The sequence below is a fragment of the Poecilia reticulata genome, linkage group LG5 (assembly GCF_000633615.1).
Source record: "Poecilia reticulata strain Guanapo linkage group LG5, Guppy_female_1.0+MT, whole genome shotgun sequence".
In the NCBI taxonomy this organism is placed as follows: Eukaryota; Metazoa; Chordata; class Actinopteri; order Cyprinodontiformes; family Poeciliidae; genus Poecilia; species Poecilia reticulata.
In genome coordinates this window covers 4,790,332-4,808,779 of record NC_024335.1, presented here as the reverse complement: position 1 = coordinate 4,808,779, position 18,448 = coordinate 4,790,332, and the positions used below count along the sequence as shown (strand labels likewise).

Below are 18,448 nucleotides of genomic sequence, written 5' to 3'. Positions count from 1 at the left end.
CTTGTGATATCATAGAGTGATGACATCACTGCTGATGTCATTGATACCATTGGAACTGAACATTCTATCCACCTTCATGAGAGTGAAGTAAGATTATGGGTCTTACTTCTGGCGGCTAGTAAAAGTAGCAGTATTTCATTGTAATTTATAGGGTTTTTGGCTAATCTATATTCATGATAGAAGTTACATCTCTTTTGTTGGTTAATACACTGTGCAGAAAGGCAGTATATTAACATTAGCACAAATATTAGCATTTCACTGCTCCCCATTAGCATTAGCCTTTTCCCTAAAAATAGCTTTTATCTATTTTTCTTATTTATTAGTCACACTTAGTATACTGAATGGAGGAAGAAAATGTAAAACAACATGCTAGTGACAGTATTTAGGCTAATGTTAGCAATTTGGCTCATTTTAACTTGTAAACTAATTTTAACATACAGAATGGAGTAAGTCCATGTTACTGAACATGTTTGTGACTCTCCGCATGCTATTGAGAACATTGCAGCTTACTTTAGCATTGATGCTAATTTGTAGCATCAGACGGGCACACTTTGGCAGGCCCCATTTAAATTTCTTCAGAAATGTTTTAGTTGTCTTTATTGTCATAATCTCCTTTTTCAGGGAGAACCACCCCCATCTCCCTCTCTCTTTCCTTCCCCTGAACAGGAATGATGCAAAAAGCACTTTGCAAAAACATGCAAAAAAAATAAATAAATAAAATAAAATAAATGGATCTTGGTATTTGGGTATTTATCTAACAAACATTATTTTATCACAACACACAAACTGTAACTGGATCTTATAATAATAATTTTACTTATTGCTTCAGTAAAACATTTATAGTAGCATCTGTTCATGTTTCCTGACTCCTCTTTAGTATTTCTGAGGCTATTTTGTTTTCCTGATTTTATTTATTTCTCTGTAAAGCACTTTGAAAAGACAACTGGTGAAAAGCTCAATAAACATAAATATTGCCTCATTTGTACCACTTGGGTTTGGCTGCAAAATGGAGGAAGCAGAATAAAGTTACCGTATTTTCCGCACTATAAGGCGCACCTAAAAACCTTCAATTTCCTCAAAAGCAGACAGTGCGCCTTATAATCCAGTGCGCCTTATATATGGACCAATATTGAGCGACAACAGGTCTAGCAACTACGGTAAGCAGCTGCGCGACTTAATTTTCCCCCGTAGAAGAAGAAGTGCGCGGTGCATGCTGGGATAGTTGTCAGAACGCTGGTTTGTTAATAAAGTTTGATAATACATTTAAAGCCAGGGGGCAGAGGAGCGAGGGAAGAGAGAGAGAGACTGCGGCGACAGCGTGTCGGTTGATCTGTGTTACCCAGAAAGCAGTTGGGCACAATATCGCAACACCAACACCGTGAGTAAAACAATGACTGGGGCAGACTACTATATAAACTACTCGAATACCACTTCTTTACAAATGTGGATGTGTAATAATAGAGTACGTAACAAATTGGCAACCCAAACTTAGGCATCTATTCTATGCGCCTTATAATGTGGTGCACCTTATATATGAAAAACGTTTTAAAATAGGCCATTCATTGAAGGTGCGCCTTATAATCCGGTGCGCCTTATAGTGCGGAAAATACGGTAGACTTCTTTTTTGTTGCTTCACCACAACTAACAAATTAATGAGTCCTCAGGCATGCATGGCAGGACAAACCTGTCATTTTCAGCATGCAGGACTGTGAGTTATGGACAAATGTCCAACCCCAGTGACATAAACACAGTCATCAAGTTCTCCTTCAGTTTAGTCATTTACTCAAAACTCCAGGCTGTAAAATCACACGGTGGTGAAACCTAAAGACTACTTCAAACCCTCAAACGAATGAGTGACGTCAGAGTCATTAACACCCGTGAGACACACACCAGTACTGACAGGTAGACCTGACAATGACAGGAGGTCATGGATAGTCATAAAATTATAATTCATTGCTCTAATGATGCAAAATTTAATAATGCGATCATGTCTGAACTCTTCGTGCTACAGCTGGGTAAACTAAGCAGGCTATCAAATTAATTCAGCTGCTGATGCTACAGACAGCATCCATTAGCACTTTTGAACAAACCCAACTCCCCCCTTCCAGAAGACCCATCAGGAACTATTTCTGCAGTAGCTTCACGTATTTATAAGTTTCAGACTCCAATGTGTCTATTACAGCTCTTAGAGAGAGCAGATCAAAGATGGAGGGGATGATGAATTCAGTAGGGCAGACACTACTTCCCTGCAGGTTGCAGTGATACATCAGAGAAGGATCACACCATGTTCCAGTTTCCACCACATCAATGTTTCTTCAGACAAAAAAAAAGGCTGCTGTGAAACAGATGCGTGCTGGAAACCACATGATCCTACGTTTGTTTTACCGGTGCAGCTTCCCGGTGTTATTGACTGAGCAAGAATTGCCAGGAGGGTGTGAGAAACAGACCTGCTTCCCAGAGGCATCGTAGCCTTAAAATAATCTTTGCTCACCAAGTTGCACTGGGGTAGGTCTAAGTCAGGGAGTAAATGTTATTTTACCGTGAAAATAAGTGGAGCATGCAGCTAAGCTTGGAAAGGAGTGGGGGTTTGAAGCAAGGCTACACACCGGTGAAATTGGTCAGGGAAAGCATATTGTGAGCTTTAAAGTCTGAATTAGATACAGAACTGCAAGATGGTGTGGATAAAACAGTGTTTGTTGAAGCCAAAGAGCAACAGCTTGTTGCTCTTTGGCTTGTTACTTAAGAGCAACAGCTTCACGAAAGGGTTTACTAATTATAATTAGAACTGCTTGCTTTCAGCCCGGCTGTTAACAATGGAGCGTTTGCTAAAAAATGAAATAATTTAAATTTTTGACAAATATTGGACTTTAATCGGTGCCTTGTGTTTGTGTGTCTTACCGTTCTGGCAGGGTCACTGTAGTCTATCTTGAGGCTGGCCATGGCTTTAACAATGGCCATAATCGACTGGATGGTGTTACTGTAAACAACGGCTCTGTACTGCTTACACTCATCTTCTGAGTAGCCGTCTTCGTGGATGATCCTAAAATATCAGGAAAAAAAAACATGAAGCATTTTTATCTGTGGAAAATAATAGAGAAATTCAAAAGTCCACAATGTAAACACACTGCGGTTGCTTTTCTAAATCGAGGCCTCACACCGTCTTTGCTGCTCTGCAGAAATAGTCTTCTGACTATGTTGGCACAAATACATCTGGCAGAAATAAGGATTCACACACATTTTCATTTACATTTTCAAAATGAAATGATCTGGTCAGATTTTAAATATGTAGCTTCCAAGGAAGGAAAAAAGAAAGGAAGAAAAGAATAAAGGATGAAAAGATGGAAGGAAGGATGGACAGATAAAAAATGTTCATCTTGTCAAACAATGTTTATCTTGCCTCCACACACAGTGAGGATTAGATTAAACAAGATAGGACATTCTCAACTTCTCACTTTTAGAGAGCTGCACCAGAGAGTGGAGTCTTGGAGTCACAAAGTCTCCATGACAATCATCTACGTTATGGTTTTATCACACATCTTTGTCAGAGGCAGAGGGGGCAGAAATTGTAAGGGGTTCTGCATTTAAAGCCAAAATGAATTTCACACAAAGCAGGTGTGGCTGTACCATGTATATCAGCGTCTAATTGAACATGACTTTAACAAACCTGTGGCACACACTCCGATACGTCTAGAAGAGTTCAATTGCTGTGGCTGGTCAAACAGCCAATGATTTAGTGCATCCACAATTTTAGTATCGATTCTAACAACATAAAATGGAAATGAGTGTAGTAAAAGGTGGGTAACCATCCATGCAAGCAGTCAATAATGTGTCACAGCAGTATCACATTAAAAAGGCCAACGATGCACACTAGTACTCTGCTTGAGGGTCAATAAAGACTCAGCAACCGACCTCACAGGTATACGATTACACTGTTGGGGAGAAAAAGAGTAAAACAGGTGCTGGAAGAACATGAGAGTACAGAGAGAGAGCTCTCACCTCACCAGCAAATTTCATTTCTGAGGTGACAAGCAAAATAAAGTATCTAAAGCAGATGCACAGTACAGTTATACAGTTATAGATTGAATACAATGACAGCAGTAAAACTCATGTTTTCAGCTCTGCAATCAAAAGGTATTCTGCACGCTTTGTAACATTTCTCATCAAGTTAATTACGCTTCCCACGTCAAACTGTGAAACGTATTGCGTTTCACATTTTGCGTTCTAATTAGTATTTGGTTAAAGTATAGACACAAACCTTAACTCTAAATTTATGGAAGATATGTGTGGAGCAATCTGATTATACAAAGTGGAGACAGCAAATAATGTGAGGGAGGGAGGAATAGATAGTGAATGGATGGATGTGCTGATGAATAAACAAACAGATGATGGTGGGATGAGGAAGAAAGTCGGAAAATATTGTCCTTATTGCTCAAGCAGACCAAGAAAAAACATTGAGATAAAACTGCAGAGTGTAGAAACCAAGTCTTAGGTTGACGTAGAAGAAGACGTGCAGCAGTTTGGTAAACACATAAGCTGAACTGCATCATCTCTGCAGCATTCAGCTGATGCAGTACGCTGAGTCCATCCCTTGCAGCATTGTAATTGTAAGCAAAGAATAAGGGAAGTGTTTGCCTTTCCACACGCACATAGACATTTCCCATCAGATACATCAGACTGCACAACAAAGTGCTGAAAAAGCAATCTCAGATAATATTCTGTTGATTCTAAAGGGAAGCTGCTTGATGGAATAAACTGAAGTGATTAATGATGACCAGAGGTAAGTTATAATGGGATCTCATTTGTTTTAAGATGTCAGGTCTGTGGTTTTTCTAGCTTCCTACAGGCTATTTCTGTGTGTAACAGATGGATGTCATGTGTGTCTCACATGGTGATTTATCCGCGTGTCTGAATGTATTAATTAAATTATTTCAAAAACAATGGACTGTTTCCACTTGGAGTTCATAATAAGTGGATTCGATGCCTGGTTAGCCCTGAGGAATGTGAGTCATTTAGTTTCCTCAGCTGTGTGTGTGTGTGTGTGTGTGTGCATGCGTGCGTGTGCGTGTGTGTTTACTGAATCCTTCACAGAAATAAATGCTTCTCTGATTATAGCCTTATCTAACAAACATACATTCTTAAAAATAAGTACTTAGAATATTCCTGGGAATCATATTGGAGGAATCCAAACATATCGTATCTAACAATGACATAGAACTGTAAACTATTGCTGTTCTGGTTTAAAACATTTCCAATCAGAGAAGTAACTGAAAAAAGAGAAATGGAATAGTAAAATAGTTTAATAATCATTGAAGTGGTTTGTGTTGCTGTACAGGATTCATGTCAGGTAAAAAACAATGGAAGTGAGCAAAAGCAAGAAGTGAAATAAAAACAGTATTCTTAACTTACTTCATTTGCTTTACAATGGTGCTCTTTCCAGACTCCCCAGCACCTGTTGAGACATTAAAATATTAATAGTTACAAATAAATCTAAGGCCAGTGTTGTTTTTGCAAAATAATTAGAACAAAGTTCAGATGCAGCAGTGACTGTTCTGCTCTGAAGACATGAGTGACCCAGTGATGACCTGGCTCTTTTGTCCTTTGGGTTGTTTACATTTATTTATGTTCCCATATGTGCGGACGTGAGCCACGGACACAAATGATCTTCCCCCATTAGTTCCAGTGTTTGTTTTTTTTAAAAAGAAGAGTGTAGTCAACAGATAAACCATTACACAAGCCAACTTAAAAATAATTACAAAAACTTAACTTTTAAATTTTACTAAATCTGTAAATCTGTTCAGCAGCTTCATAATTTATTTTCTTGTTTTCTTATTTTATTCTGCACCTCAGTGAAATATTGACATGTTGTATCTCATGTTTTAGTTTTAACAAGCTAAAAGCTGATAAAACCGTTTTTAGTGGGAAAAAAAAAATTCAAATTAAGCTAACTATCGTTGCAATGCATAACTAATAAATAGTCTTTAAACAGATTGAATTATTTGTTGCGTCTTATGATTTTTTTGATTCCTTTTCTGTCTGACTTTCAGAGTTGAGTATGACTTCAGTTACCATGAAATAGGCAATGATACGCTTTGTCTTTTTGTTTCGTTTATACGTAAAAAATTCTTTATAAACAAATCAAGCGTAACAAAATTATTCAATGAATAAATAGCGTTAAAAAATTGAGGGTGGCAGTTCTTCAACACTTTTCAAGCACTGTCAGAATCAGTAATACCGTCTCATTGCACCTCTAGAAAAGGCCTGCCCAAGGCATAATCAACCAATAATCAATGTTCATCAAATTCACACCTAAACAGTTGTTTTGTTCGTCCGTATTATATTTTAATACACATTATAAAAGTTAACTTTTCAAAACATTCTTTATCAATAATGTATTAAAGCTAATACTTTAAACCTGGCAGATTAACTTAATGAATTATGAAGAGCAGCTTTTCTGAAATCAACTTGCTCTTCATAATTTAATATTTCAAACATCAAATCTCCAACTTCTTTTTTTTTTTTTAAATCAGAAAACTTGTTTAAATTTCCAGTTTTTCCCAGGTCTGTACTTCTGTCATAAATAGTCAAAGACTGCCTTTGGTGAAGATAAAGAAAAGAAAGGACTGTAAATGCACAATCTGGCTTGAAAGCCGAAGTTTAAAAAACTGTCCCGCGTAAAGAGAAAGTGGAGTATTACTCTCTCTGCAGAGACACACACACACACACAGTGAAGGTCACCTTCCTGGCACAAAAATAAAACGCTTCCATTAATATTTGAAGCCTAGCAGGAGGTGAACGCTTGTAAAAAGGAAGAAAGAGATGAGGCTTCTAATCTTTCTCCCAGGGTGGTTTATGAGGATAAGACACTGTTCTACTGCTTCAGGGGGAAATTTTCTGAACCTCTATCAGATTTTACAGGTGAAAGTCAGCTTGTTGCAAATTGAAGGAATAAACGGTGCAGACTAAACATTATTGTTGTCATACATCTTTGGGCTGAAAGTCAATTATGAAACAATACCGAAAATAAGTCAACATTATTTGGCTTTCTTAGCGTTCAAAAAGGAAAAGAAAGAACTGCCAAAATGTATTTTGTTGCGTTCCAAGGTATTAATACTGTGTTTGAGATTTGAGATCAAGATTATAACTATTGTGAAAGGGAAGCTGCTGGTGTCATTATGTGAAAGCCGGACAGACATATACAGATTTCATCCAGATTAACCAAAGGTATCAGAAAATGACAGCTCCCTGCATTTTCTTTAGTACACAGCAAGTCTAAGTGCTACACAAACACTGTGACAGAATAGAAACAATTTATGGAGCCTGTGACCTCACCCCAACCCTTCAGCCATCCATCAGCGGCTGCCTCCTGCTCCACAAATATCAGCCACTGACTTCTGCTGCCTCTTTCAGAGTAAAAATGTCTGAGCTACAAAATCAAAGCATCTTAAACAATCCTTCTAATACTGAAACATTGTAATTCTGACTTTTTTGTAGCAATGACCTCACAGAAAAAAGACATTTTGAGCAGTGCTAAACATTTTTTTTAAATATGATCAATTATTTTACTGTGAGATGAACAAAAACTGGAAGATCAATTTTTACTAACAGCCCTGTAGAATTGGATTTTTGGGGAACCAGTCTCTTTGCCGATGATTTGGCCAGTTTAATATGCTAGAAATGTGCTATGGTTGCATATGGGATCATTGTAATTTCACATTAAGGATGCAGTGAAAAAGGAAGATGGAAATAATTGTTATCTATGTACATGATAGCGTTAGAACTGCAGCACAGATAGCTGCTACTGGAAGTTAAAACAGAAGCAGTTTTTAAAAGAAGAAAGAAACGCATCTAAAAATTTATTTTGATCCTTTTGTTGTTTTGTTACTATGTGGTAAACATTTAGGGAAATAATTTATCATGGTCAATGTGTTCTGTATGTCAGTGTTCATGCCATTTAGGATGTGTCTTTATTGCTATTGGTTAACATCCACCATGAGAAAATGTCTGCCTGCCAAGAGTCACATCCTGCCAGGGTCTTTATAAAGCTAAACCAATGGACATTTGCTAAATAAAAGCTAAATGTTAATATCCGTAGTCAAAAACACCACTGCTGAATTTGTGTGTAGCTCTCCAGGGAAAGGTTTATTTTCTGCATGTCTGATTAGAACAGGAATAAGGGGACAAGACAAGTCTGCATGTCTTTGGCCAAGAAAAGGGTTGTTTTTTCAAATAGGCCATATTAAACATGTAATATTTAATCTACCTATAATTGGCCAACATTATTGACAGTTACACAACAATTGCTAACCATTGCAACTGAAGGTATTATGGGATCACCAGTAAATTCTAAACTATTTGTATTCCTCTTAACACCTAACATATTACAAGCAGTCTTAAAGGTGATCATTTGTGTTGGCTGTTTCTTTATTAAAGCAAAAACAAACAGTGTCAACATTAATTGATCACAGTGGGGCATAACAAACAACTCTCATCTTCATATGAGATAGGGACACCAACAGTCAACAAAGCTTCATTATGAGGGGACATAAAAATGTTGAAGTATATTCTACCACTGAGGGATATAATTATGGTTCTATAAGACCGTAAAATGATTGCTGATGTAATTGATATTAAGACGTATTCACATAGAGCTAAATAAAATCCACAAATATCTGTTTTGCATAGAACATTAAGTGAGTTTGATTAGAAACGCCACATGGAGTCTGGGGTTTGGTACGCAGTGGGGGCAAAACAGTTACACAGACATCTATTTGCAGACCTTAAAACTTTGACTTTTTATTGTTGGCACAGCAAACTCTGGATTGTTTTGTGATGGGGATAAGACAACACCACTTCCATTTCCTGCTTCATTAACCACAACTATCTGTAGGAGTACCCGTGTTGTTTTCCAGTGAGTGTCAAAAAAAGAGGATCAGTGATAAGAAAATCCAACTTGGTGGAGAAAAGAAAAACCATAATTCGCATTTCCTTCTCTCGCTAGCCATGATGGGTGCTTGGCAGCTCTCTCAGTTACGCACTTCTGATGACACAGAGTCTGCTCAATAAGAGGATGACATGTCCTGATATCGAGCAAATACATTTCCACCCATCCTTTCAGAGTACATACCAATGAGAGCTAGCTTAACAGGAACAAACAAACAAAAAGGATATTTGTCTTTTTGGTTGCCAAAACCTCTCTGGTTTTATATAGTAATTATATAATTGTTAAACGCACGTGGACAATTTTTTTTAAAGGATGGTATGTATTTTCCTGGCACATAGTGCCATTTATAGCACCAGGGTAGTGTGCTATAAATGGCACCTTTATAACTACCTTCAGTTGTTATAAAAATGTTGTATTTATCAAACATTTGACACCTTGATAATGGGCTTCTGTCTCTTTAAGAAGCTCCTACTCTTTCGGCTACTCCACCTTCAGGACGTCATCACAATATATCTACTCAAAATGTCATTGACAACCGTTAGAAGGAGTTTATCCAATAAGCTCAGCAGACACACAGTTTCACCAGGTGTTTGCCAATTGCTGCTGCCACTAGTCTAGTGGAGCAGTATGCAGGAGGCACAGGAGAGGGGTGCAGTTTCAAGCAGAGGCTTTGTGGAAATACGCAGAGCTTTGTATGAGCAGGTGTTTTAAGCATCCCTCGAAGGCTGCCACAGAAGATTCAAGGATTTCTCAGTCATGAATGAGAAAATCAAAGTATGGTTTTGATGGTGAAATAAAGCTAAAAAAAAAAAGTATATCTTACCTAATACCTCCCCGTTTAACACTACAATACCCTCACACCTGGACCTGCAATCATTCGATGTCTGATGAACATGGAGTCTAACTGCTCACTCACTGCATGCCCACAGGGAGGGGTTTATATTGGGCCAGATGTCTGCTTCTTCGTGTTCAAATCACAATCTGTCGGGGGTGGATGTGGATCTGAACTGACATAGGTTGGACGGTGAAACCTGGTGTTCAAATCTAACAGTTTGAGCGTTATTAATTAGCACGCAGCGGCATGCAATGCACATCCTCCGTTTGGTCACTGTGACTAAGCAAAGGTGGGCAATAACACCATGAGAGAAATGTCACCGTCCTTTCATCATTAGCTAAAGCATCACATGCTGACTTTTCTTTTGATACAGAGTTCAGTACTGGAGGTGTGATGTTATGCAAGTGAGACTCATGTTTCAGACATTATCCTGAGTCTGTAAGTTACTAATTACCATGGTGATGAAAAAAATGATTCACAATGGAAATCATATATTAAATGTAAAAACAAGAAAAAAATATGCTTCCTTTCAGGATTCATATCAAGCATCTGGGGATTAAATATACATAAAGTCTTTAATGGTTGAATCATGTCAGGTTACAAAACATGGGTGAAAAAGGTCTCTACATTTTGGTTTCGCTTACAAGAAAGACAAATTTGGTTGTTTATAGATATTTCCGTCCATGAAAAGGTGAACAGTAATAGTGTGAAAACTAAAGGAGCCCAATTCATCACTCTGCCAAGCTATGGGTATTGTGCTTGTTAATCAGCCAACTGGAGCAAATAGCACATGGCTAATTGAGCAGCTAATACCAACTGGTTACACTGTCAGTATTATTCAAAAAGGAGCAGAACTGCATAAAAAAGGGGTTTATATTTAATGTAATTAGACCCTGGAAACAACTCAGAATTTCAGTAAGTCTGCATTATATTGTTACTGACAATATATTGTTACTAGTCAATGTATGATAATCAGAATAACCGAATAGCACTGGTGTTAGCTCTCTCTAAAGTAGGAGGCAACCGGACTTCTTGAAAATATTTCACCTCTCATCCAAAAAGCTTCTTCCATTTTGCAGCTGAGTTATGAGTAGCAAACAATACTTTTATTCAAGTGTAGAACTGGGGAAATACTTTGCATAAAAAGGTCCATGACAAATAAATTTCTATTTTAGCACCAGAAATAATATAATAAATGAAGAATGATTAATTTTACTAGAGCATTCACACAAAAAAATAATAAATTGGTGATCAGGATCAGGAACATCTTACTGTCCCTGATCAGTGATCAGATGGGATGTGTTGGATTGTTTCTGCAACAGTGGGAATAAATATCATTTTTCTGGCATTATGTCATGTTACACTTTACAGACTCATGTCAAGCTACAACTACTCTTAAAAACAAAGTTTTTAAGGCGTTTCCTGTAAGCTGTTCTGGAAAACTTAATTGTTCATAAATGTTAGTCTGACATAATTACAAAAAGACAAATAATTGTCTTTTTGAGCAAGGCCTAAATAATTGTCTTTTTGTACTGCTGGCATAAAAGAAGTCAGACTTTACGTCTGTTTGAATTTCCTCTCCCCCTTTTGAAAGCAGGAAAAGTACAACTGCTCATACAAACACACTGACCAAAACACACATTTAAGATGATCCACTGTGGCACACTTACAGCTTCCATTGACATCGAAATAAAAAGACTCATTAAGGAAACGCATATTAAATTCAAGTGGCTGCGTCTCAGGCTGAGAAGCCAGGACAGGGAGAGATAATGCCACGCTTTTTCTGGCTTCTGCATGCTGCTGGTGCTCAAGGGAAGAAGCACCAGTTCTTTAGGAAGGAAGTGGGAAACCTCCTGGCAAAGTGTCTCTTCGGATAAAAGTAAGAAATTGCATGACTGAATGTCACTGAAGGATAGCTAGGCCTACACGAAACCCAAAACGCCACCGGAGCAGGGGGTGGGGGGAATCCATTACGATCAGGTGACTTCCTGAGGTCTGCATTTGGTTCATGCGCTTTAATTACAAGTCTCAAGCAAGGACAGGCCACATTATAAATTGGCTGAGAATAGCAGTGTGCAATTGGGAGAAGATGCAAATCGTTTCGGTGCAGTTTGGAGGGCACAGATTCCCTTTGGAAAAGCTGAGCACTTCATATTAACTTTGTGTGGTGTGAATATGCAGGCCAACTAGAATCCTGCATATATTAAGAAACCCCCCCCCCCACTATAAATCCTATCCAGGAAAGACGCTGAAAACTGTGTGAAAAAGATGCAACGTCGATTCCAGCTTCCTCCGGTCAGGTTGGCGTCCCCTTGAGGCACTTAACCCTAAATTAGGGTTATCAGTATTTTAAATATGTGCAGGTTGTGAGTCTGAATGGGTGAATGTGTCTGTAGTGTCAGGCACCTTGAGTTCAATTCAGTTCAACTCAGTTTATTTGTATAGCGTCAATTCACAATAAATGTCATTACAAGACGCTACACAAAAAAAAGTCTTTGCAATTCAATCACACATTCATTCCAATTGATTATCAAACAGTGCATTAAGCTCAGTTCATTATTCAAATTAGTATAAAAAGCTTTTTACTTAAGGACACCCAGCAGATTGCATCAGGCAACTGACTAGCAGCGAGCATGTAGCGACAGCATGCAATCGCTTGCATTGACTTTACACCAATCCTTCATGCATGTGAAAGCAGTGGAGAAGAAAAAAAAACACCCGTTTAACAGGAATAAACCACCAACAGAACCTGGCTCCAGTTTCAGGTAAATTCAGTCCATTTACCTTTTTCTGCCTTGAAGCTATAAACTACAATTGATCATCTGTTTAGGAGAACAGGCAACATCACACTCTAAACATAAGCGAGCGATTGCTATAAAATGTGATTTTAATGCTATCAGACAAAATGATGAAGAAGTTCATCTGCCTCATGTTTTGTTAGCAATTAGCATGATTTGTGAGGTGTTTGAATTCCAGATCATATTAAAATCTGTGATTTCCAACATGTTGAAGATATTTTGAAATTGACCATGTTCCACCGCAAAGTTAGAATAGACCAAAGGTAGGACAGCACAACTTTGCAGCACACGGCCTTCCTGTCATCTTATTATGTCTCCTCCTTTTGAACTTTATTGCAACCTAAATGAACTGCAGATATGACTTAAGATGTAGTAGAAAACAATTTCCCTTTACAATCTTACTTTGCTTTAAAACATTTAATTAATAGTGAAGGTAGTTAACTTTGAGATGCTTCACTCAGTAACACCACACACACCAAAGTTCAGATGTCTGAGGGCATTAAAATGGTCGTAAACTGCATTTTAGAAGCAACATTCTGAACCTAATTAAAACACCTTCTCTAATCAAGTTGTGTATGTTTGTCAATTTTTCACACTTCTAGCACAGGTTTACAATTTGATTAGACATGTGCATGCAACAGAGGGCTGTGATTCTTATGTTTGCATGCCTACATTTCAGTAGATGTGCACGAGACACAATGCACATGCTGCCACACAAGAGCAAGGAAATTTGCCATTGCAGAAGTGAAAGTGCAGCATCAGCAACAATCCTCTGAAGCCAGACTATGATGTGTTTCTGTTGGCAGTTTAAAAAGGTCAGCAGTAATGTTTTGGTCCAAGTCTGAGCACACAACACCAGTTTCAGAGTAGACATTATTGCTTTAAGTTGTGTTAAGTTAAAACAGTTTAGTTTATTAGCTTTACAGTGATCCACACATTACATGATAACAGACAGTTTTTGGAAATTAGTTAAAAACAAGCCAATTCAAAAAAGTGCTGGAAGACAACATGACAGAACATGTAGCAGCTTTTGTGACAAATAAGTTTGGTTTGGTAATAAGGTGGTACGAGACAAAGCCTTGGAATAATCAGGGACGTTGAATAGAAATTACTTCTTTGTAAATGTTTCAATAGGGTTCACCAATGTGCAGCAAAACTATGAAACATGAAGGTAATCTGCAGAGCAGCTTATTTTAATTACAGGTTCAGTGTAGTTTGAAAACTCCAACTAAAACAACAAAAAGAGAAAAACTCATTAGCAAATAAACTACTTTTCCAGTTGAATACAGTCCCTTTAGGAACAGTGTTTCATATGTCTGTGTCTCACACACACACACACACACAACAACTCTTCAGTAGCATAGCCTTTGCAGAAACATTTTGCTTTGAACAGCATGTAAGCCCGTTACCACATTTCAGCATATGCCAGCGTCATAGGCCACCTATTGTCTGAGCAAATGCCACGGAAAGATGACTCACTATCCTGGCTGTGGCACGATTCCTCCTTCTCTAATCCCAGCTCACTGCCCGCAACTGTTGGTGTCACGACTGTTCCCATTCACTTGACTATTTCAACCATTTACAGAACAGCCTCCTCAGGGCATTGATGACACTGAATGGAAAACACAAAAAACACGTATGCTCTTACTATTTCAGGCCTTATTGAAAAGCAACGGTCGTAAATCGAGGAGCGCAGACGAGCCGTTGTGCCTTTTTATAGCCAAGCGATCATGCAAAATACAGTCTGAGTGTTAGTAGTGGCAAACGGCACGCATGTGAATGTACCTGTGAGTCCATATATGTTGTTCAAGGTTTCGAGGTTTAAAAACCTCCGGAATGTTCCTCTCACCTAGCAACCCCAGCTTAAGCCGTTACCTAGCAACCCAAGCGGAGCTCCAAAAGGTTTGGTCAGCTCGTTTTACCACTTTAGAGAAGCTGGTGCTACCTTGAATGTAGCACCAATATCCAGAGGAACATTTTCTTCCACAAGTTTTCTGGACTCAGTATCTAGTCAAAACTGTTTCAAGGTATCCCTTTACTATGACAAATGTATGCAAATTGATCGTTTACTTGTTATTTAAAACATAAAAATGCAACAATTGCCACTGCTCCACAAACCTTCTCACAATTTGATATTTTATACACTACTATTAAACACAAAAAGGGGTTTTCAACAGGTGGCAAAAGAAAACTTTCAAAAACAATCTAGTGTTATCTGAAAATATAACCACCTTTAATGCTAACTCATGGGTTGACTGATGTGTAACCATCCTTGGGCCTGACCACTGCACTGCCAGACCCAAGAAGTCCCTTAAATAGAACATGGAGTAGGCTGAAATATCTCAAAAAGCAGCAGATCATCTCCTGATCTAAAGAAAATCACTTGCATGTCAGAACATATTTCTAAGGCTGTCAGAATGCAACAAATCACAATAATAGTCCTTACAAAGGTGTAATTTTCATTAATGGTTGGCCAACTAAGATAACCCTGAGTTAGCATTATTTATTCATCCTTAATGACACAAAGAAAATCCAGAAAAAACATTTAAAGCACTGCAGACTTCATGAGAGAGAGAGAGAGAGAGAGAGAGAGAGAGAGAGAGAGAGAGAGAGAGAGAGAGAGAGAGAAAGGTCAGAGTTCCTGATTAAACAATAAGAAATACATTTTGTTGCCCATGGGAGAGATCCAAATAGAAAACCGTTGAGGAGGACCGCCTCACACGTGCAAAAAGTCCCATCTTAATGATCCCCAAGAGTTTTGGGAAAATATTAAACATTTTGGAGGGTTTGAATGTTGCAAAACTGTCATAGTGTGACTGTCTAGTCAAAAAACACCAGACTGAACTGAAAGAACTATCTAGGTATAAAAGCATAAATACTTTCTTTAGTCACAGGAATAAATCCGAAACAGTGTTCTTGTTGTTTTTTTAATTAATTTAGGACAGCTTCTTATAATTTCCTTCTATTGACCATTCACTTGCCTCTTACTAACTCTCTTCCTGCAGTCGTCCCTCCATTATAGCAGACCTAAGCTCAAGCCTCTCTCTCTGCTCCTCTTTCTTCCCGACTCCCCGCCGCCTCGGTTTCTGAAGAACAGAACTCTAATTGCCTTAACGTACAACAGCAAGCTGGATGCGGTGGTGCCTGTTTACAGAACCAAAATTGTGAGTCTTTCAGGTAGCCATGCAGCCACCTCCCACTCAGTAGCACCCAAAAACCATTTTCACATGCATGATGGATAATAATGGAGGAATTTTTACATTGCTGGATACAGTATGCTACTGCCTGGAGTGGGAAAGTAGGTCATCAGCCTTGCAGGGAGCAGTGAAGCTTCGCTGCCTCTCTGCAAGGTTGGATGCCTGCTGAACTGATGGCAACCTAAACCAATCACAGCGAGGCAAATGAAACAAGAAAACAATGTAGATTTAGAATGAGAAGCAAGGAGACCATGTTCAGCTGTATTCTCGTAAACAGAAATTAAAAACAGCACACTATTAGAGCAAGACATGCTTTATAAAAGGCAGCGGCTTAGACATTATACTATAACATTATCTAGAATGCAATTTATCATTGCTACGTGAAGCAGCGCTAAGTCCAGATGAGTTGCTTCATTATTGTCTGCTAATAACACAAGCAAGCACTTCTTTACATTTAATCCCTTTAGAAGTTAGAGCATCCTTCAGCACCATTGATCATCCAGTTTTAAATCAAAGCCCGTAAGCCGCATGTCTGTGTTCCCAGAACACCTCTTGACTGTTTTAATACCTTTTTCCCGCTAAATCACGTCTTCCTCGCCACTGACAACACATCCTCCTCTTTAGCAAACACGACACGCACTCTGCAAAAAGGTGCTGCTGCTCTCCTAATGTGCTCTCTACCTGTCTCTCTTGTTGGGGTGCAAAACACAAGCAAAACGCTTGATTTATTTTCTGAACTTGTGATGCCGGAATGTACCAATCGTCAAGCGGATAATACAGCCAGCCTCAAGATTTAAATAGGCAAACCTCATGGAACTGCATCAATAATTTATTTATTTTTTTGTTAAGTCTGAAGAAAAAAAGAAAAAGATGCATTTTAGCTAATTTAAAAGTAGTGGGCCCATTCGTTGGTATATTTGCTAAAGCAAATATACCAACATCGTGTTGGACATGAGTCCAACACTATCGCTCTTTTCCTATTTGGTCTTCTGTGAAAACTGACTACTCCCTCAGACATACAGCGACATTTGCTTTCACATTTTTGTCATTAGACTGAGAATGGAGCAATGCAGCACAAAAAGCAATTTTCAAGGTGACATGGAGGACGTTAAAAGTCTCCACCAGAAACCGAAGATAGAATAATATTGTACAACATTCATTTTAAGTAAACATTTAGGCCTAATGCATCAAAAAGAAAGAAAAACAAAGATTTAAAAAATGTTCTAGATTTTACAGGTGACATCTTAGCAATTAATGCCTTGGAGGACAATGGTTCTTTGGTGCACAGAACAAATGAGATGAAAACAAGAAGCAAGCTTTGAAGCATAATTTGAAATAAAAAAAAAGGCAGAAATCCCCCTGAATTGCTTTAGGACACTGACCTAAGAGTTTCCTAATCTTTTTCTCAAATTTACTGATGCATTCCTGTGCCTATGTTACCTTTAGTAAATGCAGCAGCACAAAGTCAATCTCTAAAATGTGGGTCAAACTGGATCTGGATGAAAAAGCTCCCTATAAAACTCCTAAATAAACAAGAGATTTAAAAAAAGACATTAAAATAAAAGGATTTAGCCTGTTGATCTGTTTTCCAATAAAGCCATGCATTATGAAAGAACTGACATAGCCATGCAGATTAGATGGGTACAAAAATAGGAACAACTTTTTCTTTGATGTGTCTGTAATATCTCTGGTTGAACTTATGTCTTTCCTGGAGGGTAATTTTTGCATAGTTTTTTGGGGGGTTTTTCTGGATTAGTAGGACACTCCCAGCAGAGCTGATTCCAGATCTTCTAGGAAACGGGCTATTAGAAGTGTCATGTACCATTCGGAAAACTAATCAGATAAGTAATTGAGAAGGAAATCAATGTGTACTCAGCTTTCACAAAGACCCTCTTAATTACACTAATGAAGTGTAAGCATATCGATTGCTGGTTACAGCACTCAACGTGTGCAAGCTCTGTAAATAAATGGTCAAAATGATGTTATAATTAGCTTTTAGCAGATAATAAAAAAAACACTAAGGATTTCATTTGCCATGAGATTTCTGATAAATAGGAGCTTTCTGAATCTGTTAAAGCGACGGCCATCGGTCACTTCAATGTGTGCAACTCTTTTTTTTTTCAGCAACACTTGGGTGTGACAAAACAATTTGAGGTTTAACTCTAAATTGAGTGATCTATCAAGTGAGATCCGTCATCAAAGTTCTTGTGGTGATACATTTTCTAACAGTATTCTGTAGGATCTATAGAGAGGATCAGGCCTGACCTTTCCTCCAACCAAGGCTCGTCAAAGACTAGGGTCAGGAAAAGGGCAGGTGATGTCTCTGCAGACCCCAAACATCCTGTAAAGAGCCCGTTAAGACTTTTATCTTCAGGTTGGTGTAACAGAACACTGTTTTCAACAAGCAGTCATCACAGAGACGGGTTCTTTCCCCAGGCCGTCTCTCTGATGATCTCTTATTTCAGAGTGCTCAGATCAATACCATGCATACTTTCACAAACTCAACCTTGTCTTCCTCTTTGTAAATATATATATTTACAAGAAAGAAAAGTTATTTTTACTTAGCCTTTTCAGGTTGTTTATATGCTTAATGTCTTTATTGAAAGCCAAGTGGAACTGAGGGAAATTTTTTGTTTGTGGGCACAAACCTGGAGAACAAAAATGATTTTGATATTAC

At 38.2% G+C, this 18,448-nt stretch overlaps 1 protein-coding gene across 1 annotated transcript in view; it reads right to left on the bottom strand.

Annotated features, from left to right (window-relative positions):
- Window positions 1-18,448, bottom strand: part of gnai2b (guanine nucleotide binding protein (G protein), alpha inhibiting activity polypeptide 2b) — a 49,522-nt gene that overhangs the window by 17,693 nt on the left and 13,381 nt on the right. The window contains exons 2-3 of the mRNA XM_008408709.2: window positions 5,407-5,449; window positions 2,899-3,040 (exon numbers count right to left, since the gene is read on the bottom strand). Of these exons, the coding sequence (XP_008406931.1) occupies window positions 2,899-3,040; window positions 5,407-5,449 (185 nt within the window). The remainder of the gene's footprint in view (window positions 1-2,898; window positions 3,041-5,406; window positions 5,450-18,448) is intronic.